At 38.5% G+C, this 26,168-nt stretch overlaps 1 protein-coding gene across 8 annotated transcripts in view; it reads right to left on the bottom strand.

Moving 5' to 3' along the window:
* INPP4A (inositol polyphosphate-4-phosphatase type I A) overlaps positions 1–26,168 on the bottom strand; it is a 98,995-nt gene that overhangs the window by 49,054 nt on the left and 23,773 nt on the right. For all 8 annotated transcript variants that reach the window (XM_063459003.1, XM_063459051.1, XM_063459033.1 and 5 more), the window contains exons 2-11: positions 22,072–22,142; positions 10,486–10,648; positions 9,363–9,407; positions 7,926–8,044; positions 6,379–6,495; positions 5,391–5,470; positions 3,687–3,798; positions 2,607–2,697; positions 1,154–1,301; positions 483–613 (exon numbers count right to left, since the gene is read on the bottom strand). In XM_063459003.1, coding sequence (XP_063315073.1) covers positions 483–613; positions 1,154–1,301; positions 2,607–2,697; positions 3,687–3,798; positions 5,391–5,470; positions 6,379–6,495; positions 7,926–8,044; positions 9,363–9,407; positions 10,486–10,579 — 937 coding nt within the window. In that variant the 5' untranslated portion in view covers positions 10,580–10,648; positions 22,072–22,142. The remainder of the gene's footprint in view (positions 1–482; positions 614–1,153; positions 1,302–2,606; positions 2,698–3,686; positions 3,799–5,390; positions 5,471–6,378; positions 6,496–7,925; positions 8,045–9,362; positions 9,408–10,485; positions 10,649–22,071; positions 22,143–26,168) is intronic.

Below are 26,168 nucleotides of genomic sequence, written 5' to 3'. Positions count from 1 at the left end.
ATGCAATACCCTCTCATAATTAATAAATCAATCTTCCCATCAGAGTGTTGCTATTATATCACCACAATTAAATACAGTGACTTACAGCTACATGTATGAAAAGGAATTTTTTTTTTTTAAATTTTTTTTTTTTTTTTTAACAGTGCTGGGTATGCAGTTGTACCATTCCAAGATGGTAAGACAAGTGAGAATCTTATGAGATTAGTGGCATTACCATGTTGCTGTAACACAGCATGGAGAAAAAAAAAATCTGAACAATCGAGATATACACTTCATTCTAATACGGCATCAGTAAGTCATTATGATTTTTAATAGCTTTTACGGGACCATAGGAAGAATCATCACTAAAGACAGATCAGGCAAAGCTACTGTAATGGGGACAAAAACAAAACATACAAAAAAAAATACAAAATAACCAATTTAATGCTCAACTAATCAATGTAACTCTTGCTTTATCAATATAGTATTGACTATAGGCAGACCTTTGTATTGATGAAGGTTTGTCAAATTATCTTGGTACGTCAGAATAATAGTTTGATATTGAGTCACTATCTGTCTTCGAAGATTCTCCCAGCACGGAGACAGTTCCCCCAACTCCTCCAGCTCACAAACCCTGGAGGAACAATAAAAGACAAACCTTCTTTTTATTTCATCCACAAATATGGCAAAGAAATACACACTTCAGCATTTCAAATATAAAAAAACCCACAAACTTATGAAGCCATTAAATTCAGGAAGTTCTCCTGCACAGTTTGATACACAATTCTCATGAACTGTCTGACATTTCATAAAGATTTCATTTGATGTAAAAACTCGGACGGGTAAAGCAACTTTTCTCAGTAAACCGGAATTACAGTAAACCCTAAAACTAAAAAAAAAAATAAGGGGATATTTGCAGGGTGTAAACATAGCACACATAAAGCAACAATGGGTCTGAAAAATGATCTGCATCAACGATCACGCCTATGGCTTTTTGTAATACTTCATTACTCCACAGTAAGTTCTATTTTTTATATTAGGGGAAATTTGCCAATGAGATAGCTCTGCTCAGTCTGGAAATAATGCTAGTTTATAAGTGGCACTATAAGCAGAGTGCCCGCTTACTGCACTGTAGGTACATTAAGTTTAACATATGTCTATGGTAATCACTAACCTGGCGGCATCTTCTTCGAGTAAGAGTTTCACAAACTGTCTGGGGATGTGCAAAGACAGGACACTTTCAGCCATTTGCTCTAAAATCCGCAGGTGGTTGCCATCTGTGGTTGGCAAACGATACATGCGACAGATTGCACCACCAAACACTAGATAAAGAGAAATAAAGAAATAATGTAGTTAAAACAAAATATAATAAAATAAATAAATCTTGATAACCCCCCAAAATATATAAAAGGTGGTTGAAAATGAATTTCAATGCACTGCACATTTATTTCTTACTTAAAAGGAATGTTCAGGCAACAGCAAAACATAAGTATACTTTTTAAGTTTGGCTCTCCTTTTCATGCTATGCATTCAAATCCTTTTAATTTCATAACATTCCAGTTTTCTGCACCATAACCTTGTCCCCAAAGCTACATTCCCTCTTTTCACAAATGCGACTATCTATGGATGTGCAGCGTTTCAGCATTTCAAGCACATATCACATGAGCACTGCAAATCAATAACCCTTTAACTTGTGGTGCCCAGAGTGTTCCTTTAAAGACAGCGGACAGCATGAATCAAAGTTAAGCTAGGGAAGCAATTAAACAAGGTATTAACATATGAATGCATATTGAAATAATGAACGGAGACTATAATACATGCAGAGCCAATACTATAAATAACAGAATATAATAAAATACATAAAAACAGATTGCCATTATTCTCGTTCAGAATAATTTGCACTGAAGCATAGCACTCATTTAGAAAATACTGCAGCCACGACAGTGTAAAATCTCAATCAGTTTGCATATCATTTATATCAAACCGGCTTCTATATCTGGTAGTGCAGAGTTCTAAACTCTAGAAATAAGGTCAGTGAAACTATGGCTCACTCAGTATATGTGTATATAAAACAAAAAAACTGCCTGTAAACAGCAGTACAGCCTATTGTGACCAGTGCCCGGGGGAGCTGCAAAAACAGGAGTTCCAATCCAGATTTAATTTCCTGCTTCTCTTGCTATCAGTACTATTGTTGCAAAACTAACAGCATTGCTATTGATATGACATTGGTATGCCTGCTCCCTACCTAGGTACAATGACTGACTGCCTGTATGTGAAAGTCCTTCAAGCTGAAGATAAGGAACATAGTCCTGAAGATGCAAAGAAGGCACGTGAATGGTTTGTTTGTTGTTTTTTTAAGTTGTTCTCTTGACAACAAATGTGAGCTTATGTATACACTGAGTTAGCAGGAATAGTCTCCTGTATATCTGCCCGTGCTATTTTCAGATTACAGAATAAAAAGTGTGTTTCATATCCTGTAAAAATTGTTCATTACAGTTCACAGCCTCAGGGACCTTGTTTAACTAGGATGAAAGCCAATACGTTAGTTGCACACTCTTTGTAAAAATTCAAGGTACAACTTCAAATACCTACTTTCTTCAAAACACTAGCATCTTAACAAAATGTACCTGATCTTAGCAGTGTGTCTTTGCGCAGGGATGCATACTTTGACCGAAGTCCTAATGATTCTGTTAAACTTTCATCCACTGGGATCACAGTCTAAAAACGGGAAAGGAGAGGAAAATTAAACTACAGGTTTTTAAACATCAGATTAAAATGCATTGCATCTACGCATGCAAACATTTGTGTGCAATAAGAATGGTGAACGTATTGCAAATGATTAATAGTACATTGAAAAATGTAAACATCACTTCAATGGATCCAACCATTTGAAAGAATAAATGGGTAAATACAGGGAATTTGTATCATATCAATATTCTACATGGGCTATTAATTTGACCATACAACACAATGAATAAAAATCCACACAACTAATAAATCTAGACCCTCCAGAAAACCAGACCTGAATCGCACAGAAATAAAATATTCAAGCTGACAATACGTCCAAACTTCAAAGGTTCAGTATTCTTTACATACACTGTATTGAAGTATGAATGACCCTTTTAGGAAAGCCATTAAAATACTGCCTTTCTACTCCGCTTTTATTATTCAACATATTTCCCAGATCCCTTCCACTCTCACAAAACAACATCACAGTTCCTGCACTCTGTTCAGGAAAATAAAGGAATATACAAGGATTACACAATTTAAGAAAAAAAAAAAAAAAAAAAAAAGGGGGACAAATGTCACACATACGTATATTGTCAGGTTGCCTATGCACGGCAGTTTGTGTATAGCTGGTGTATAACTTCTGGAATGTCCATGAAACAACTACTTTTGAAAGCAATTTTCCTTTCTCAAGAGTTTTCAAGGTCTCTTTGAGAACATGCTATCTTCTACACAGCATCCTTCTTATGTATGGTTAGACCCCTTTTTGGAAGAGGCCTCCACATTTATTTATGCATATATTTTTTAAATTTTCACATATTGTTTTGTGCAAGTTTGTTACAACACAGGCGATTATCCAATGGTGCAAGAAAAATGTACTATGTTTTGAAATGGCTGTTGCAAGAAGCTGCATTTCTGACTAATAAAGGATTAAAAGGCACAGATGAAAAATACATAAAACCATAGAGGACGATACTCACTCTCCCATTAACCATATCGGGTGATCTGGTGACAAGGGTGCGCTGATCTGTCTTATCTTCCATTTGCCAACCTTTTACTGCAATTTTTCCTACGCACACTTGCTCAGCAGACCTGCAGGAAAAAACAATGATCTAATTCTACTGCCCAAATGTTATTGATATCTCCCATTCTCCTAGTTTATTCCTACCTCCCCCTAACATGACTATACTGAACTTTAGCCTAATGTAATTTCTACCTTTTTCAGGACTGAGGTGAAAGGAATGGAATCAACATGGTCCAGGTGACATATCCCCATTACTTACCTGCAGTAATCCGATAATGGGCTGCTTGCTACCAGACAGGGCACACAGTGGTTGTCTAGTAGTTGGATATTATCCAGTCTACTTAGATCATGCTACAATTCTGCAATACACTATTATTATTCAGTAGCAACAGCTCTGAAAGGGAGCACTTTCTCCTTTCCAAGCTAATTATGTGTTCTTGGAAAGTTTAACCTAAAATAAGTTCAAGCAGTTCTGTAAATTTCTCTTACTTAGATGACATCATTATGAGTGAATCTACTTTTAGCAACCCATTTATTTTCCATCGGCATCACAACAGATTATGCAGATAATCACAACTTGTTCATAAACTTTGCCCTATGTCTTGGCACTACTCCGTGATTTATGCCAATTAAATGTGTGTGAATTAAAGAAGGGGGCAGAATTGGCAAAAACACAGGATTTAAGATGCAAGCTAGAGGTTTCTGAAGCCTACGGAGGATTCTGTACTATGCAGAAGATGGAGTACATCACACACCGTCTTCAAACCTCTTACTTTGCCAGCTACACGATAGCAAAATCACACAATTTACATGATACAACTCAGGAAATGTATTGCATTCATTACGGACTTCATTCAGAGCACATTAAGCCCAATCAATCACAGCTGTTTACAAATGAATGACAAGGCAGAAAGAAATGGTAGGAGTAAGTTTGGCTTGACACTATAGGGTAAGGGAGAATGAAGGTAGTGTTAAGTTGGACTTTGGGTTTAGAATGAAATTCCTTTCACTGAGCATGAAAGAAGTTTTAGGTCCAGCAGGAGAAGGCAACTTCTTGATCACATATTGAGGAGACATAAATTCCCACGTTTTTTTCTGTATGACTTGTAGAAACTAAGGACCTGTAGGTGTTTTGTAGGTGTTCCCCCTTTTTGTTACTTTTTGTTGTGTGCCGATTAAACCTCCTACACATATGGAGTGCTTACAGTGGCGTTATTTCTATTTTTTGTTTTTAACTTGTAGGTAAGTCAGAGGTCACAAAGCAGAACAGATTTATGTTTCTTTTTCATCAGGAAGATACTATTTAAACCTCCTGACAGCCAGGCAGTAGGAGCCTGGTTACAGTGTGTAACTCAACCAGCCACAGAAGGCATGAGGTTACAGCCTGTGTTGTGGTTGGATGGCCACATGTCCAGGATTTATGTAAGGACAATCTATGACCATTTGACAATAACAGTTATAGATCGGCTTTACATTAAATCGATTGGCAAAAAAAATGTATCTGTGAATTCTATGTACAAGCCTTCAAATTCCTAACTTTTCATTACAGTTCTCTAATGTCGCAATTACTTCACCATCACAAGACTCTTATATTTTGAGATTGGCAAGAACTGTATTCTGTATATATAGAAACATTAACCATAGTGTAGAAAATACCTACCATAGTGATGGCTGCAAACTGTGGTTCTTGTCCTGTATTAGGTCCTTTACTGTAAACTTTGCAGACCCCAGCAAATACATCTGCATGAAAGATAACATGGGGGGAAATTATTATCTTAAACTGATCATGACCAATAATATGTGAAGACACAATAATAAGGGATTTTCCTAATCCTGGAGGACATACAATGATACTGTCAATACTAAAACCAATGTATCATGCAGTGATTTCAGTGTATAGATCTTGCCCCATTTGATTGGCAATATTTAATCATAGCAACTAGCAGATAATGCAGCACATGAATTAAAGGGATCCTATAGTGCCAGGAAAACAAAGCCATTTTCCTGGCACTTTAGGTTTAAAAAGTGCCCTCCTCCCTCGCACCCCCTCCCGCGTGGCTGAAGGAGATAAAACCCCTTCAGCCACTTAAATGAATCCAGTGTCAATGTCCCTCTGCACTGGGTCAGGCTCCGCCCACGCTCCTTCCTACACTATTCAATGCTTTCCTATTGGGTAATCTGACGCTCAAGGTCCTCATGCAGAGCGAAAGCAAAGAGCCCAGGTGCGAGATTTTTCCTCCAAAATGTCCCTACTTGCCACTGCCAAATACCCAACTCCATAGTCACAAGATATGCCAGTATTTACGCGTGTGTGTGTGTATATATATATATATCCCTATTTTTAATAATATTATGTAATATAAACTATACAAAATGGCAAAGCATATATATATTATTGTATCATCATGACATCTTGGGAATAGATCTAGAATATACATCTATATATATTATCTATTGAGAGATACACACGTCGTTATGCAAGTGTTTTTTGTTTTATTTTGTTTAAAGTTATTTAAAGAGGCAGATTATATTTCAAAATCTCAGAATGGATACTAATGTTATCCTTGCAGTTCTGCCCAAGATTAGTTATAGTTTAATTCTGAGAGGCAGCTGCTTCTACTTAAATTAATTTAATGTAATCAACTTACAGTTCCCTGAGATCGATCTTTGACATCATACACCGAAAGCTTGATCTGCGTCATCTGATTAATGAGGGAGTCTTGGAAGAAGGCAATGCTGCTAAGAAACGTTGGGTTACTGGTTCCCTAAAAGACAAAAACAGAAAAATAGTTATACCTGGTAATTTTAAACCAAATGACTAAACATTCATTTATATGTTATGCAATCTAATCACATAAGAAAAAACAAGCACTTGAGCTCTACTTGTACCTTGGAAAATGATGGCCCATGTTAAATTCTGCCATGGTGACAGTTTTTTTTTTTTTTTTTTTTTTTAGGACAATTGTTGGACTGGTTGTGCAGAATTCCTTGCATAGCTTTTACACATAACAGCATAACAATGCCAAGTATGTATTCCAGCACATGATTCTTTTGTAGATTGGTGAACTTGTGTCTTGGGACCTGTGTCACTTTTAAAAGGTATTTGCATGGTTTTGTTTTGAGGTGAAAAGTTGTAATAAAGCTCACAGGGTTATTTAATGAAGTGAGACTTGCCAGCAATTTAAAGACTATTTCAAAACTTTGGCCAAAAATTGACAAATTAGAAAAAAAAAAGAAAAGAAAGTCTCCAAGTCAGTTTTGAATTCACTTTTGCTATTTTGGCCTTTCATTTTGAATTCACTTTAACCCCTTAAGGACCAAACTTCTGGAATAAAAGGGAATCATGACATGTCACACATGTCATGTGTCCTTAAGGGGTTAAAGTACCTGCAATTCTCACTCAGTGAATAACTCTGGTTTGATGGTTTGTGGGGGTCTTAGGAAGTAAATAGGTTTGGCCTGGTTTATGCTATTTTTAAATTCCATAAAAAAAAAAAAATTAAAAAAAAAATTTCCACAATCCAAATTTTAAACTTTATTTTACCAGATCGCTAAGTTCTAAAGACAATCACTTAAAACATTTATAAAACTGACTACTACTAAAAATAAGTTTTAGGGGTGAAAAAGATAAATCTAGTTTTTATGTAGCTGGTGTTAAAAAGCAAAATTAGTTTATTTAATAAAAACATATCTGCTTCAAATAGACATTTCAATGGGATATGATGATCAGCTGTGTAGCTACCAGACCTGATGTAAACACTCCGTTAAAGTGTAAGCTTAATGACTCCAGTAGACAGACACGAACAATAAAATATCCCTTTAAAATCCATGTATTCTTATATAAATAAATTTTATAATATATACATATACACACTTACAGATTTTGTTATATATATATTGCGCATTAGCCTACCAAAGAAACCAACATCATAGTGAACTATGCCAACAGCAATAAAGAAAAAAAGAAAACATTTATTGAAATAGAACGTTTTTCTTCTGAGCAAACAAAAAGGTTTGCATTTCTTGTATTTCTTTAGCTGTATTTTGGATCTGCTGTTTATAGCCATCTATTAACAGAAAGTTAGGTTAATAAATGTCATTAAAGAAAATGAATTAGTTCCAGTTCTTAATAAGGGCTTAACACTTGTGCCTTGTGTTTTTAGTGAACATCTTCAGTGGTTTACAGCATACCCACCTCTATAATTTCTGTCTGTGCATGCTTTGTCCAGAAAGCCTGCGGTGGAGTTGTGACACTAATTGCAACAAAACTATTTGGCCTTCGATCCAGCGATGGTGTAGTAAGTTCACTACATGCTTTTAGGGAAGACAAATTAAAAGGAAACCGTTATACATCAGCCTTGGTAAATAGGTTTGTAGCACAAGCTAATGCAGGCGCGTCTTTACCTTTAAAAAATAAATAAATATGTATGAAAGGAGCAGCAGGAAGTAAAACTAAATAGATTCATCCATGGCAAAAACATTCAGACATCCAAATTTGCATGTACTCCATCAATCTTGTCTTATAAAGACTCCTTCTGTAATGGTATGCTGCCTGTAGTCCTATGGTTTAAAAAAATATATTTTTTAATCTTAACTAGTTTAATAAAAACACTTTTTTATTAAACTAGTTAGGACCGGCTTGATAAAACCCAAGGGTCCTCTTGGTATCTTGACAGTGCACCCTCCTTGGCCACTTTGCTAATATGGAGTCAATACTACCATATTATCAATCTCAAATTTGTTTTGGATGAGTGTACCTTTGACCCAGGGAACATGTAGGCAGCTTCTCTTACTTCTCATTAACATACAGCTTGGTAGCTGGACCTCAACTGAAGCAAGGACAGACACCTCAATCAACATGGATACAGGAAAAATAGCCTTGGTTCAAGTTTCACTTTACGGCAGATGTGTTTCATGTCATCTCTGATGAAGTGTCAGTATAGACATAAAAAGAGTCCGTGATAATCTATGCATGTCCCAGCTGTAATGTGAAAGTTTAACAAAATCTATTTTCCTTTATCCATGTGGATGGAGGCTTTTTTTCCCTTTCTTCAGAAAGGATTCAGTGATCACCAAACAATGTATGCCATTTAATAAACCCCTTCTGTTTTACTACAATTATCTTCATTTATTCACCTTCATGGCATACACTGTCAAGCAAGACTACATGCCCACACTTACTCTCTTCTACATTAACATATGCAACAGACATCACTCCGTATTTTGCATGTTCACACATTCATTAAATATAAACACTATGACCTTTAGTATAACGCACACATTCAGGTATGCACAACATACTTTAACTCAATGTGCATGTTCATACTTACATATGCACACATTTAGTTGCATCACACACACACACACACAAACATAAAATATACAAACTTTGAGCCATTAAAACAGTCAATTTACATCTAAGAATAGATTGATCTTGTAGCACAGGTTTAATGGGTACTAGGAGTGGAAACAACAAATACAATTAACTAGGAGACAATTTTTATGGTCAAAAGAAGGGAAGATCAGAGTGGATAATGGTATCAGGCTAGCTCCATAAAAGCAACAGACAACAAATTACACAACAATTAATAAAAGCAAAATAGTAATGGAGGAAAGATAGGATGCTTTTTACCTAAACTAAACTCTAATATCGGCTCATCGGGGTCCTGGAAGTTTCCTGTGGACATGAGAAAATACATTTAGAAAATTGCATTCGTCCTTTAAAGACCATACTGCCAAATTGAATAACAGTAATAATGAAGTGCTCATCGCCCTTGTAAGGAAGAAAGGTTGAGTGGACAAATCAGTATTCACATCTAGGACTTAAACATAGATTTGTACAGCATCCACATATGTCCACTGAACTTACTGGGGTTTAAATAGTACTGACCAGTTCCTAACCATTATATTTTCTTACTATTTCCATACCCTTCTATATTTAAAAGGGAAACTATAGTTACCAGAACAACTACAGCTTAATTTAGTTGTTCTAGTGAGTCTAGCCAGTCCCTGCAGGCTTTTTGCATTAAACATTTTCAGAGAAAATGCAGTGTTTACATTACATCCTAGGGATACCTACACTGGCCACTCCTCATATGGCTACTAGAGGTGCTTTCTGGGGCAGTGTCTCCACCCTCTGCATGGAGACACTGAACTTTTCTTACAGAGATGCATTGATTCAATCCAATGTTTTTCTATGGGAAATCATGGTGATTGGCTCAGATCACCCCTTCTGATGATGTCAGCCAAGGAGCTAGATCAAAGGCAGAGCCAGCACCAGCCGACTTGAATAAAGGTACGATTGTACTATATTTAGGGGGCCACATGGAGGGCTAGATAGTGATTTTAACACTATAGGGTCAGGAATACATGTTTGTGTTCCTTACCCTATAAGTGTTCCTTTAAATTTTCTGTCATTACATTTGTCATTTTAGTGTGCACATTGGGTTTGCCACTAATTCTATCCAGATGTCACACAATTCCAATTATCCCTCTAAAAATCAGATCTAACCTTCCATAGAGAGAATATCTGCAGACTGTGATCTACATCCCCCAAATTATCAGCCAAACCACTGCAGTGCAAAAAGGTAGATAATACTGCAATAGAGCATTGAAAGGGGAGTCAGTATGTGGGTTTAATATATACACATTTTCTTGTGGTATAATAGTTTTGATTAGAGCATAGCTTGTTTTGGCTGAATTAGAAATTTGTAATTCACAGATTCCATTTATATAATTCTTAAATAACCCCTTACCTGTCAGCGACAACCCCAACATATCAGAGGTGACATCGATGGTGGAGTGAGGCCTGACTCCATGGCGTGGACTGCTATGCTCCCTTGCTGTCATTTTCTCATGGGTGAGGTGTTGTCACGCTTTTGGTCCGTCCAGAGTTTTATTCCTTGGAATAAGAATAACCTGGAGAAGAAAAATAAATTAATCTATTTTACTATCCACAATAGAGGAAAACGGTAGCTGAAGAAAGTGAAGACCCTGAAGGAAAATAAATTGCCTTACAACAGGTAATGGTAAGATACAAGGCTAAAAAAGTCCCCTTGGTAGGACTTTCTTTCATGAACAAATCATTTACCGGTAGTTGGTTCTAAGCAAATATAGCTACCTACAGTTTATGCCAACATGGGGAGATCAAAAAGAAAATATAATCTGCAATTAGACTACTATTACAACTCCAAATTGCAGTCTAAGCAGACAAGAGCATAGTTTACATCCAGATCAACTGCGTATTCTTTGAAGATTTCTTTATTTTTAAAGATGTAATTTGAAAATGAATATACGCCACTGATATAATGAAAATGTGTCAGCAACTCATTCGATAATGAAAGTCAAGTTTGAGCCCATAGTGCCTTTTTAAACCACCTCTGCTAATTTGAAGATGAAATCGTTTCAAATAATTTGCAATGGGACAGCCATTATATTTCAGCTGATAACCATTAATGCAAGCAATTCAAAGAGTAACATTTGTTGTCCCTTGCCATCTCTTACTGCAGAATAATTTAATGAAATACAACCCACATACAGATGCTGCATATGAACTAGGATTACTAGTTGATTTTTCTACCGAAGAGAAATAGGCCTTTAATGCACGAGAAAGTCAGGTAGAGATTGAGCTCAATAACATAACATTAATTCAGCAAACAAATACAATAAAATGTGTACATTGTAAGATGTAAATGTAGACATTATTTACAATAATTTATAGGAAATAAATGATGGAACTGGGAAATCTAAAATAAAGAACTGCTAAATAGATAAAGGAAACAGTATAATTTAAGTGTGTATCTGGAAAACAGTGTAAACATAACGCATTATCCAGGGAAGGCCTTCTCTTTAAGGCTATACAAATAGCAAGGGACAGTCCTTACATCTTTGAGGAAACGTTCGAAAGGACTGGATGTGTTCATTTTGGATAGTCTTTAGCATTATGCAGTGATACAATATCCCCCTACTTAGACAATAAAGAGCAATGGGGAAGGAGGTGGTGTACCCTTTCTGTATCACTAAACAAGAATTTAATTTAAAAAAATATTTTATTGCTTATACGCCCCGACTTGTGTGTGCAACTATGATGCCTATTGCGGAAAGGCAAGACAGAAATACAGAAGGTGGTGAGCTTAGGGAGCGTGAGATGGTAATGGATTCAGATTTCAGAAAGCCAAAATGCATTTTCCTTAATTGGCTTCAACACCATTTTGAAAGCCATCTCCAGGAAAAAAAATCTGCCCCTACTGTGCAGTAAGTAAGGGTGTCTGCTTGATTCTAGTGTTTCTATCTCGGCCTGCACCGAGTCAGAAGCGGTGTTACTATAAACGCAACAAATGAGAGTAACGGTTAACCAGCATGTGAATGAATGTCTCACTGATTTCTAGCAGATAATTTACTCCTATATCTATTTGTTTCTAAAATAGGGACTGTCCCTCCGAAGTAGGGACACTTAAAAACGTATGTTATTATTACTGGCAATTATGAAGCGCTATATTACTAGTTTTGTTCCATTGCTCATAGTCTGTACACATCTCAGTGTAATAGAATACATGCTTTATGCTCTATATTTACACACAGATATTTGAAAAGAAATGTTCGCTTTTTTGTGTTCGATAACCTCATAATGTCAATTCATAATTTACAAAGTTAATATAGACAGCTGCCACAATAAATATAACTAAAAAAAAATACACATAAATACAAGTTCTTGCAGGGACTCTCCTAAACCCTGACACCAGCTTTTTTTTTTTTTTTTTTAATTCTGAGGCCAAGGTTGCAAAATGGGAGGAGAAGGAGGAATAGGTGTAAATTTGAAGGGCCCTGCAGCAAGCATAGGGGAACAGAAGAAAGAACCTGTGGCCGCATCAATGCAAGGGTCCACTAGTAAATACTGTGCACTTTTACAAGAGTAAAGCATGTCTTCTGGACAGCCACTAGAGGCGCATCTTCGACGCTGGAGGCATATTATGCCTCCATCACGCAGAGCGTCCATAGGAAAGCATTGAGAAATGCTTTCCTATGGACACTTTGAATGCACACGCGGCACTTGCCGCGCATGCGCATTCGGCTCCGCTGACGTCGGCGGGGGAGGAGAGGTCACCAGCGCCGAGGAAGCCCAGCGCTGGAATAAGGTAAGCTGCTGAAGGGGTTTTAGCCCCTTCAGCACCACGGGAGTGGGACCCTGAGGGGGGGGGGGGGGCACCCTTAGGGCACTAGAAAGCGCTTTCTTTTCCTGACACTATAGTGATCCTTTAATTAACTTCTTTCAGATCAAAAATGTAAGACTAGCATAACCCCATGTACAACATTGTACAACATTAAAGAAATATAGTAGTACAGTGTTCACAACCTTGACACATATTCTAACACACTATTTATAGGCTAATTTTCAAGTCAGTTTAAACATCTGCACAGTGCTTCTAAAAAAGCTAGGGAAGTGTGTTAACACTCTATAGTTGCAGGCCGAAATACATTTTAGAAGGCAGAAATTGTTTTAAAGTTCCTGTACTCTATGGACAGAGATGCAGCAAGGTCTTGAGGGACCCAGAGGCAAATTTCGGACCTACCAAACCGTGGCCCCACGCCTGCCAGACTGCAGGTTTCATGCCAAGGGATTTTTTTTTTAATAAAAAGGTAAACGAATAATAGTTTTGGTATAAAATTCCAAGGCAAGCTAAATATTCTTATAGCATATCATTTGGTCTTGTCTGCCCAAAGGAAATTGTTCCAGGCGTCTTGTTGTTTGTTCAGTTGCAACTTTGCAAACCTAAGCCGTGCTGCCATGTTCTTTTTAGGCTTTCTCCTGGCAAAACTTCCAAACAAACCATACTTGTTCAGTCTTTTTCTAACTGTACGGTCATAAACTTTAACATGCTAACGGAGACCTATATTGTATGAGATGTTTTTTTGTGAGCATTGCCGCTCTTGGGGTGGATTTGCAGGGACTGTATTGAAGGTTTTCCACTTCTGAATAATCTTTCTCACTGTAGAATGATGAACTTTAAGTTGTTTGGAAATGGACTTCTAACCCTTCCCAGTTTGAAGGGCAGCAACAATTGCTTCACTAACATAATTGCGGATGTCTTTCCTCCTTGGCATTGTGTTAACACACACCTGAATGCTCCAGACAAGCAATCTGCAAAAACTTTGACTTTTATAGAGGTGGTCACACTTGCTGGTGATCAATTAATCAAGGGCATTTGATTACCAGCACATGTCTGCTACTTAGCCTCTTAATTTCTATGGATGCAGTAAGGGTGTACTTCATTTTTCACACATGGCTTCTCCATGTTGGCATTATTTTTGCTAAATAAATAATGACACGGTGTAAGGTCGTGTGTTGTTCAACTGAGGTTGTATTTATCTCATTTTGAGACCTACTAAGGAACAAATTGACGTATGTCCTGATATGTAAAAACCTTAGAATTCAAAGAGGGTGTATTTTCTTTTTTTTTCATGACTATATATGGAAATAAAAAAAAAAAAAAATAGGGCAGTCTACACATCTGATAGTATCATCGAGAACTTGTTTAGCATAACAAGTTCTTCGAGTGCAGACAGTATACTATTAACCAACACTCCATTTACAAGATGGCACAACAAATAAATATATGCTGCACTACATAATTGCATGAGCATCTGCCTCCCAGAGTTTCCGAGATGCATGTGCTAATGGTGCGGTAGCTGCTCTCTCATAATGGCAAGGCACCAGGTTAGTTAGCCCTGTGGTGACCCATCAGACTCCCACCCCCCACGCTACACAGCTGTGCACAGATGGCGAGATCATCTGTGCTATTAATTCCAACAATGCATAACGTAGACTTTTCTTCCGGACAGTCTAGGGGGCCCTAAGCCGTAACATCCATGTGCCACCCTTCTCAACGAAGTGGTTGTTACATTCTCAGGCTGCACCTGAAACTCCTGCCTGAACTGTAACTCTCAGTCTCAAGCAGCACTGGGACACGTACATGCCAGTGCTCCCTAGGGATGCGCCAAAATTTTCGGCCGGAAATGGCTCAAATCTGCCGGAAGTCAGGCATAGTGACTTGTCAGGTCCTCGACTCCCGACATTGGGAGTGGGCCCGGCGGCTTGCCCTGTGTGCCGCCAGGTGCGAGGGAGACAGCTAGTACAGTCTGCAGCTCTGCCAGGTGTGAGTTGTCTGTGACATGACCGTGCACCGCCTCTGCGCTACTGTGTACCCGGAAATCACAAAGTGACGTGTGAGCAGTGGGAAATCCTGTGGCAACATAGTCACACCCCGAGCGGAAAGTAACAGCCTGGCGGCCGGACAGCTCATAAATTAACTTATATTCTGCCCGTATCTGCCAATCTGCCCAGACTGCTGATGAAGTGCTTTGTCCTAGTATCCAGTCCACTCCTGCATTTCTAAAACTGCTGAGTGCTGACAGATTTCAAAATGACCAGATCCTTGGGAGTTGGGACCTATTTTTTTGCTGGGCAGCTCTTCAAAATGCAGGACTGTTTGAGCAAATTCGGAACTGCTGCCACCTTTGTTTGCCACTTCCTGGGGGTTTATTATTATTAATCAGTATTCTCCTTCAATCCCCCATCAGCTGGCCAGACAGTGTGCTTCTCACCGTGTGCACTGATGTATATACCATCAGTGACATATGGTATCTGTCATGTTGTAGTTGTACGCAGATTAACAGGCATTAAATGGGCCGAATGGTTCTTATCTGCCGTCACATTCTATGTTTCTATGTTTCTAAATAAATTTAATAGAAACTCATAATTTAATGCAATCTAAGTGAACTGGAATATAAATAGCAAAAATAAATCATTAGATAAAGGGAAAAAAAAATAAAAAAAACTATTTTAAAAGCATTTGGGGAAAAAAGTAATTTTCGGTTTCGGACCAGAATTTTCATTTCGGTGCATCCCTAGTGCTGCCCTTAGGAAATTTGTCCTGGCGCTTGGGATTTGTGAGCCTGTTCAGCCCCCGAGGTGACGGGCTGCCTGAGAGCAGAGGCAAGCAGTCGGATCACGGAGGGCTGAGGCAGGCTGCTGACTGAGGGAGGCGGCCGCCAGCTCATTCAGAGGTAAGGGAGGGAGGATGGCTCATGAGGGAGAGGGGCGACCGGCTCATGGAGAACTGTGAGAGGGAGGTAGGCGGCTAACAGAGGGAGTGGGGCTGCCGGCTCATTTATTGCTGAGGGAGGGAGGGGGGCGGCCAGCCCATGGAGAGCTGAGTAGGGAGATGACAGAAGCCCCACTGGACCCCCGGGAAAGCCTATCCACTCCGGCTCTCCAGAAGTAAGGAGGCTGGGTGTATTTAAATAAAGTAATTACTTGTGAGTGAGTTTGTCTGTACGTCTGAGTGAGTGAGTGAGTGTCTTCCCTCCAATCACATGGGAAAGGGTGTTTTTACGCACCTTTTTTCCCCACGCCGATGACGGTGCATGGCTGAGATCAATCTTGACGATCTCAGCCAATCCAATGCTTCCCAATAGGAAAGCATTGAAAGACTATTGCGCATGCACGGCAAAATGCCACTGCGCTAAATTAACTGCTCATAGAGGTGCATTGAATCAATGCATCTCTATAGGGAACATTAACGTACACCCTGTTCCAAATTATTATGCAAATTATACTTAAGTGTCACAAAGATTAAATATTTTTTTTTCAATTTAACTCATGGATGGCATTGTGTCTCAGGGCTCTTTTGATCACTGAAAACAATCTCTGACACCTGTGATAATTAGATTGCCAGGTAAACCCGATTTAAGGAAAAACTACTAAAGGAGGGTGTTCCACATTATTAAGCAGAGCACCATTGTCATGCAATATGGGGAAGAAAAAGGATCTCTCTGCCGAAAAGAGTGAAATAGTTCAATGCCTTGGACGAGGTATGAAAACATTAGATATTTTACGAAAACTTAAGCGTGATCATCGCACTATTAAGAGATTTGTGGTTGATTCAGAGCACAGACGGGTTTGTGCAGATAAAGGCACATTGAGGAAGATTTCTGCCAGATCCATGCATCGGATCAAGAGAGCAGCTGCTAAAATACCATTACATAGCAGCAAACAGATATTTGAAGCTGCTGGTATCTCTGGAGTCCCACGGACATCAAGGTGTAGAGTCCTCCAGAATCTTGCAACTGTGCATAAACCTTCTATTCGGCCACCACTAATAAATGCTCACAAGCAGAAACGGCTGCATTGGGCAGAAAAATACATGAAGACTAATTTTCAAACTGTCCTGTTCACTGATGAGTGCCGTGCAACCCTGGATGGTCCAGATGGATGAAGTAGTGGATGGTTGGTGGACGGCCAGCAAGGCCAGCAAGGCTGTGACGTCAGCAAGGCGGTGGTGGAGTCATGTTTTGGGCCAGAATCATGGGAAGAGAGCTGGTCGGCCCCTTTAGGGTCCCCGATGGTGTAAAGATGAGCTCTGCAAAGTATGTGGAGTTTCTGACTGACCACTTTCTTCCCTGGTACAGAAGGAAGAACTATGCTTTCCGTAATAAAATCATCTTCATGCATGACAATGCACCATCTCATGCTGCAAAGAATACCTCTGCATCAATGGCTGCTATGGGGATAAAAGGAGAGAAAGTCATGGTGTGGCCTCCATCCTCCCCTGACCTCAATCCTATTGAGAACCTTTGGAGCATCCTCAAGCAAAAGATCTATGAGGGTGGGAGGCAGTTTACATCCAAACAGCAGCTCTGGGAGGCTATTCTGACATCTTGCAAACAAATTCAAGCAGAAACTGTACAAAAACTCACAAGTTCAATGGATGCAAGATTTGTGAAGCTGCTCTCAAATAAGGGGTCCTATGTTAAAATGTAACGTAACCTGTTAAAATGTTTAAAAAGTGAAAATGTTGTTATAAGTTTGATTGAAATAGCTTTTGATTTCAGTAAATATGCTGCAAACACAACAAAGAACAATTTTCAGTTCTTTACAACCTATAAAGTGTTTGGAAACTTACTGTGCGTAATAATTTGGAACAGTGCATTGTAAGTTTTTTATGTTTAAAAAAAATACTGTTATCATTAGGAGGTTTGTTCAATAAAATTTGAATTGCAATAGTTAATAGTTAATAACATGAGAATTATGCTGACTGTTATTTACATCAATTATTTAGGTAAATTAGAAAAATATCATTTGCATAATAATTTGGAACAGGGTGTAGTTGCTGCACATTGTGAAGCACTGACCCAGGAAGCACCGCTAGAGGCGTTATGGGGCAGCAATGTAAACACTGCCTTTGGCTGAAAAGTCAGTGTTTACATTGAAAAGCATTCGGGACAGGTTATAGACTTCTGAACAACTACATTAAGCTGTAGTGGTTCTTGTGACTATAGTGTCCCTTTAAGAATTGTATATATGGTGTGGATTTCTCTGGCTCCTAACTTTTCTAGCAGGCTCCTAGATTCCAAGCAAATTTGTCAATCCCTTGGTTAGCCCCTGCACCATACACCAACATGAAAAATAAACTTTTATATTAAAAAAAAATAGAAACCCCCTATACTAAACAAACACTGAACAGTAATCATTAAATAAAAACTGGACTATATGTTTGCATCTATCTACTGCCCTTTGCTAATAAACATTTCATAAAGATTACATATCTCCCTTGCAGTGCCAAGACTTCTACATTGCTTCTGCCCACTAGCTTTTGAAGCGGTCATTATGACTGCTGACACCTTCCACAATCTCCTCCAAACCCATGCTTCTCATAGAGAGACATTTGGGGAAACACATGCACAGCCAAACACTGAGCTCCTCCAATCAAATGCCACTATGAGCAGCATTTAAATGCAGGACAGAATTGATCTGTTCTGAAGGTTAAAATGAGAGAACCATTGCTCCCTCCCAGACCACGTTATTGAGATTAAGTGGTCTGGGTGACTAATGTCCTTTCCACATTAATCCCTAACCCTAATTCTAACAATGTACCCCTATAAGAGGTTAACAATAACCCTAAGCTAATAACATATCATGTAATATAATAAAATTTCATGTAACATAATAGATATATAGCAGTGGAGCACATAGAAGGTGAAAATAACACCATCTTGGGGCTCTGGAAACCTTTCTAAAATAAACACTTAAAGGAACACTATAGTCACCTAAATTACATTACTTTAGCTAAATAAATCAGTTTTAGTGTATAGATCATTCCCCTGCAATTTCACTGCTCAATTCACTGTCATTTAGGAGTTAAATCACTTTGTTTCTGCTTATGCAGCCCTAGCCACACCTCCCCTGGCTATGATTGACACAGCCTGCATGAAAAAAAAAAAACTGGTTTCACTTTCAAACAGATGTAATTTACCTTAAATAATTGTATCTCAATCTCTAAATTGAACTTTAATCACATACAGGAAGCTCTTGCAGGGTCTAGCAAGCTATTAACATAGCAGGGGATAAGAAAATCTTAAATAAACAGAACTTGCAATAAAGAAAGCCTAAATAGGGCTCTCTTTACAGGAAGTGTTTATGGAAGGCTGTGCAAGTCACATGCAGGGAGGTGTGACTAGGGTTCATAAACAAAGGGATTTAACTTCTAAATGGCAGAGGATTGAGCAGTGAGGCTGCAGGGGCATGTTCTATACACCAAAACTGCTTCATTAAGCTAGAGTTGTTCAGGTGACTATAGTGTCCCTTTAAACCTATGTCTCTGTTTAGGATGTCTCCAAAATCCCTCGCTGACACTATATTCGATTGATACAAAAGTTCAGCATTTTGTATCACAGACAGACATACAGATACAGATACAGAAACACATACTTCCTGCATCAGATATGGCATAGTTTCAGTGGCCAATCACTTGTTCACTCAAAAAGATTTTTTAGTTACACATGGAATATAATTATATTATAATGAATCATTTTTAACAAATTACTTTGAGAGCAATGCTGATTCTGCATAACAATTTCACTTTGCAATAAAGGGAGCAACATAAATAAATGAATAAATAAACTTGGCTACAAGCATCATTTTTCCAGATGCCAAAACAAAATGCATCTAATCGTCCATTCATATTGCATGTTTGCTTTCAAAATTTGATAGACTGCGTCATTGTTTTTCCCTCCTGCACAGTTACCTAAAAAGGAATTACCAGCACAGAAGCTCAAATTTTGTATTCATTCCACTAGAAAAACTAAATACCAACTCATATGATTGTACTAATTAAAGATGATTAGGTTATTAACATTCTCAACTTCCCTGGCTTTGCACCCCTATATTTGACAGGTGCCTCATTCCAGAGCTCTATATAATAGCCTTGCACTGCAAAGAGCCCCAGGAGGAATGATTTGCAGTGTGTGCAAAGAGAGTAAGCGCAGTGATTCGGTTGCTAGGATAGGACCTGCCAAAATTGTGTGTTGTGGTAGGCTTATGCAATGTATGATCATGTACTTTAACCAAATCCCCCACTATATATTGCCTAAGTAAATTCTGAGAGCTTTGCAGGTACATTATTTTTTTTCCCCTTATCTGCACCAAAATATTCTTTATTTACCTGCTGTCACTATTTTTCCTGTTCTATTTCGGTTCGGTCTATCAGACAAACTTTTTTCGCCACTGTCAGAATGTCAGATTTTCTGAGACAAGCAAAGCTGCACAGTCTTTCATTTCATCTCCATCCCCTAGTAATATTAATAATATGTCTTATGTTATGAATGTAACCAGTGGTAAAATCAGAAGAGGAAAAAAAGAGGCAATCAGTAATAGAAATAAAAAGATGCAGAAAGACAATTTAATTATTTTGGTGTATTACTAAATAGGGGAGGGGAGGGGGGGGGGGGGGGAGGAGAATAGTCACCACAGTATAAAGGGTGGAATAGCACAAGACAAAGGTGAATGTTTACAAAACTGGCCACCAACACAAAAGGGAACTTTTATACATAACCCTCTGTGTGAATGCAACATACATCACAGATTACAAATCAATGGGCCTTGGAGAGAGGGAGGGGTGGGTGGGGACAGAGGGCAATGGAAAAGTGAGGGCAAAGTAAGAGAGTCGGCAAAAAGCAATAGAAGGGAGAAGGGAAAAGCAAGGAAGAGGATCTCTAATGGTTTAAATAGAAATCGCAATCACCCCTTTAAAATCAGCTTCTCCCTGATTAATGGGTGATGGTTCACTGAGGAAATAGCAATACAGAAATGTGTAGTTGTAGAAAAAAAAAAATGAAAAAGTAATTAAATTCACTCCCCAAGGTTTCCTTCACTATGCATGGCATGCACATACCCAACACAGGAGAGCAGGAGAGGAAATTGGGTCAGCTGCTCTTGGTTAAGACCACACGGAAATAGAAATTCTGTGAAACGACTGTCAATCCTCGAGGGCATCACAAAATTAAGAATTTCTTTAAACGTGAAATTAAAAGGTATAAGTGTAGAGTAGCTGAACTGAAAACATAGGTAACAATTTTCCCAGTTCAGCAATTTTGCCTTTTAAGGAACACTATAGGGTCAGGAACACAAACATGTATTTCTGACCCTATATAGTGTTAAAACCAACATCTACCCCCCCTAAATATAGTAAAATCTTACATTTATTCCAGTCTGCTGGCGCTGGCTCGGCTTCGTTGGCTGACAGAAGTAGTCAATTCTGATCTCAGACAAGGGGGTGAGTCAGGAGCAGAGCCAATCGCCCCAGGAAGCACCTTTAGTAGTCTGAGGAGTGGCCACTGGAGGTGTCCTTACGCTGTAAACACTGCTTTTTCTCTGAAAAGACAGTGTATACGGAAAAAAGCCAGTAGGGACTGACTACATTCACCAGAAGAAAATGCAATAAGCTTTAGCTGTTCTGGTGACTATGGTGTCCCTTTAAAGTCACTTTACTGAATAACCCTAAATGAGCTTTAAATTTTAGGTCAAAACACTTGAAATAAATACACATTAAGTCCTCTTCCTCTTATATCCAGTCACTGCTGACCAAATAGGGCCAATGCAGTGTGTCAGCCTGCTGTTCTTGTACATCCGTGAGAGATAGTTGGATGCCACTAAGTAACAAAGATGGTGGTCCCAGGTTGCTCTGCAGCTAGGCATTTCTGGAAGACTTTTGAATGCCCTGGCAAGGTCAAAACTGCTGCAAGCAGTTGTATAATCAAATAAAAAGGAATAAATATGTATCTGGGCTATAGTGTTTTGTTATGCCAATACTTTTTTGGCCCACAAAGTCACTGTTTTGCCATATATTAATAATACTCATGCAAGAAACATTTATTTATGTACTCTATCATCTTAAAATAAATTGGTTACAGGTCTAGATACATTTTCATTGCAACGCCGTATGATTGTCATCATTGGTAATAACATTCAGATTACATGAATTCACATTTCTATAAACAATACTTACTTTATTCATCTTCTGTACGATCCATAACGTTGCTACTATTAATCATTCCTTGACGCCACCACGATAGATTACTGAAAATCAAAATGTTAGAGAGCATGTTAAAATGTGTCTTGGAAAAATAAATAGCAACAAAATAGACACAATTCTACAAAAACAGATACCTATTACAGGAGTATATAGAATAAACATAGTCGTGCCTGCTTTACGACCAGTTCTCTAGTGTGTAGATTCGAGGGATTCCGCACGTTAGAGAGCGAATATAGATTTCAGCGATTCCCTGGGCTAGTGAACGTTTGTGAGAATTCTCCTGAACATAGACCTGCTCTCTAGTGCATGCTCGCTAGCACATCATCACTTGCAGACCAATTCGTTTTACGACCGAGTCGTAAGAACTGAGCCCGGTCGGTAAGTGAGGACTGCCTGTACAGACATAATATACAGTGCATGTTAAAAGACTATCTTACAATCCACACTGTAAATGCCCTATTAATGTAGTGGTTTTGGTGCAAAGACTCTGTCCTAACAGTCTGAGCAATACACATTCGAACTGAATTCCAGATGGGGAAAAAAAATTATACGGCTAAGAAGCAACAAACCAATGATGCCAAAGGAATTATTACAGCTAATGGATAGGCATCATTATTTATATCATATGATACAAGTGCTCTTCCCCTGAGCATTTTATTTGATATATTTAGGTTTTCAACAACAATGTGCACTATATATGGGCACAGCAGAAATAAGCAGTGAACTGGAGTACCTGCAGTGTAACCACCTGTCTGGCAAAGCTCCACAGTAACAAAACCTCCCAGTACTGTGCAGCAAGTACCAGAGGTCCACAGCCACAAAACTCATCGGGCAGATAAGTACCACAATGAAGCGATTGATAAAATGTGACGTGTGCATGGGAGTATCATGTCACTTTATGGCCTTAAACCATACAGTAGAAGATTAAACTGCTAAATATGTTAGGCTGAGAAATATAGGAGTTGCAGCTTAAGAGCCATAGATATTTTCATCTTTGCTGATACAAAGTATAATATCTAGTGGAAGTGTCATTCGCCCGGCATCTCTCAGGGTAAATGACACCAACACTGTACATTGATACATTGTCAATCGATTTCATACGTTTATTTTTACACCATTTTTAATTTTGTCCACTTTCTACAAATTATCACATTACTACCTCTACTCTGATGTTTATCAGTGATATTGTCAGTTCATCTATTTTCTAAACCTCAATTCTTATTTTATATTCCTTAAAGGCACAGCACTCAATTTATTTTAAGTTCCTAAATTGCATGTGATTTTAAATGATTCCATTAAGCCATTATCACTAGTCAGCTCCTGGTCTATATGCACTCTCTTTTAGAGTGTTGTCCTTTTATTACTATTTATTGGTTTTTGTGAATCCCTATTTTGTTTTCCAGTGTGAGCGACTTAGTGTTAGTTAGACTCCCTCTCCTCTGTGCATACTTTAGGTATACCAGAATCCTTTATCCCATAGATACTGTAAAGAATCATTTCTGGCAACTATATGACTTTAGATGAAAAGTGCATAGCAGAGGATAAATACATTGGATATCATCAAATACGATTAAGTAAGAGAAGTTTAGTTTGAAATGTACTGTGGTAACCCAAAATGTGTAAATTCAACAACTATCAAAGAATAAGTAGAATCATAACTTTTCAAGAAGTACACTTAGTATAAATTACTCTTTGGGATGCAGTGTAGGAAAAAATGGATAAGACTACCTGGAAACGAACTGATGATATAAACAACCAATATGCAAACACCTAATGACAGGTAGCATAGCCAAACTAGGCTTAAATATTAAGTAATGAAAGTATATCCAAACTACGCAGCCATAGTGAATATATAGCATAGCCAAATGTACTGAACCAAAGCCAAACGTAGGCCGCAGTGACTAATGTGGCCGAATGTACAATGCCCAAGAGGGAAAAAAAAAAAAAAAAAAAAATTGGTGGAGGCTCCCTACTCAAACTGATTCTTCTTCCGTGTAACCCGAGGTCGGGTGCCGTAACCTTGTTTGCCAGCTAAGAAAAAGTAGGAATTTAGGCAGTCAGAAAGGGAATTTTTCAGAAAACGAATAAATGCATTTTGTTTTCTTTTTAACAGCTTTGTTCAAATGCATGTAGAAATAAGTGCATTTTCTAACCTTGATATTCACTTTAAACACAAAATCCTAAGTGGTTTACAAAGGAATAAATACTTTGGAATAGTCGCATTTTTATTTTATTTTTTATGTTACTAAAACAATAATTTAGGTTATAAAAATCTATACAACACGTAGCTTCTGATGATATTTAAATGGCAACACAAAGAGTCTACAAAACTATAGATTGTAAGCTCTTCTGAGCAGGGTCCGCACCAACTTATTTCTGTAACATTTTGTAAGTCTAATTTATTGTAAAATTTCTTCCTTTATAATATTGAAAACGCTGCGGAATAAGTTGGTGCTATATAAATGCCAATAATAATAAAAACCTAATTAAATGACTATAAAGAAAAGGGACACTATAGGCACCCAGGCCACTTCAGCTAACTGAAGTAGTCTGGATGCAGTGTCCTTTTTGCACTTAACGCTGCAATGTAAAACATTGCAGAACCAGAGAATGTTTACACTGCAGCTCTAAGTCTGCCTCCAATGGCTACCTGCCAGACAGCCACAGCTTCCGAATTCATAACAGACTTTTGGCTGACGTCGGTGGGGGAGGAGCGCCAGCCGGGACTAGCCCAGCGCCGAGGGACATCAGCGCTGAATTCAGGTAAGTAGCTGAAGGGGTTTTGACAAGGAGGCAGATCAGGGGCAGAACCAGCATGATTCAAACACAGCCCTGGCCAATCAGCATCTCCTCATAGAGATGAATTGAATCAATAAATCTCTATGAGGAAAGTGTCTGCATGTAGAGGGAGGAGACACTGAATGTTTGGATGCATTTTAGGCAGCCATGACCCAGAAAGGATCTCTAACAGCCATCTGAGGAGTGATTGAGAATGCTTTCCTATGAGACTGGCAGAATGCATGCGCGCGGCTCTTGCCGCGCATGCGCATTCAGCCGATGACGGCAGAAGAAAGAGGAGATTACACAGCGCCGAGGGAGCCCGGCGCTGGAAAAAGGTAAGAATTTAACCCCTTCCTCACCTTAGAGCCCGGCGGGAGGGGGACCCAAGGACCCAAGAGAGCCAGGAAAACGAGTATGTTTTCCTGGCACTATAGTGGTCCTTTAATCTCAGGTCTAGCTTGTTGCTTATCATTATATTATAAAATTGTGCATACGCTATCTATACCCCCAAATGTAATGCATAATGCCATGCCTGAGGATTGCCGTTGGGGTACCTAAAAAAAATGAAAAATAAAATAAAATTTCAAGAGAAATGAAGAGAGTTGGCATTGAACACTTGTTTCCCCATGCAGGATATTGGCTAAAAGCTATGTGAGCAGTGTGAAAATTGTCATGTGTGATCTACTCAATGTGAAACTGCAAGTGACAGCACAAAAAGGCAAAGGCATAAAGTGATAAGAGCTGACTATAACCACTTCTTCATACATTGTAGATATGTATCAATACATACAGATAGATTTATCATGTTCCAAGAAAGTGTGCGCTATATATATTTATGCATCTCACCGCATTGTAAGATGCACATCAAGCTTGATAACCACTACAGTGCTCTGTAAAATGGACACTAATACAGTTCCCTGGCTCGATTCCACTTGGTATTGCTCCTCTTTAGTGTATTCTCAACTTAAATAGATTAGTTGTTTGTTTGTTTTTTTGCCTTATTAGGGCAGAATTCATTGCCTAAGTGTTTTAACTGATGTGCTCAGCCAATTAACTCTGTACAAAGATGGAACTGATATCACTGAAGGGGAAAGGGAATTTATGCTTCATCGATATCAGTGAAGTGGGTCTGGACAGTGGGCAACCAGGGAACCCCAGGTAAGAGTCACACCTTTCAAAAATGGTTTGTCCCATAACTGTGGGATAGCTCCATGGGACTGCTGGCACCATAGCCACTACAGTTGGATTACTATGACGCTTTCTGTAGAGCACATGGCCTAAACGTCTTT

This window comes from Pelobates fuscus, chromosome 1 (genome assembly GCF_036172605.1).
Source record: "Pelobates fuscus isolate aPelFus1 chromosome 1, aPelFus1.pri, whole genome shotgun sequence".
Taxonomy (NCBI): domain Eukaryota; kingdom Metazoa; phylum Chordata; class Amphibia; order Anura; family Pelobatidae; genus Pelobates; species Pelobates fuscus.
Note: the sequence above shows the minus strand (reverse complement) of the source record. Positions and strands in the feature narration are given on the sequence as shown.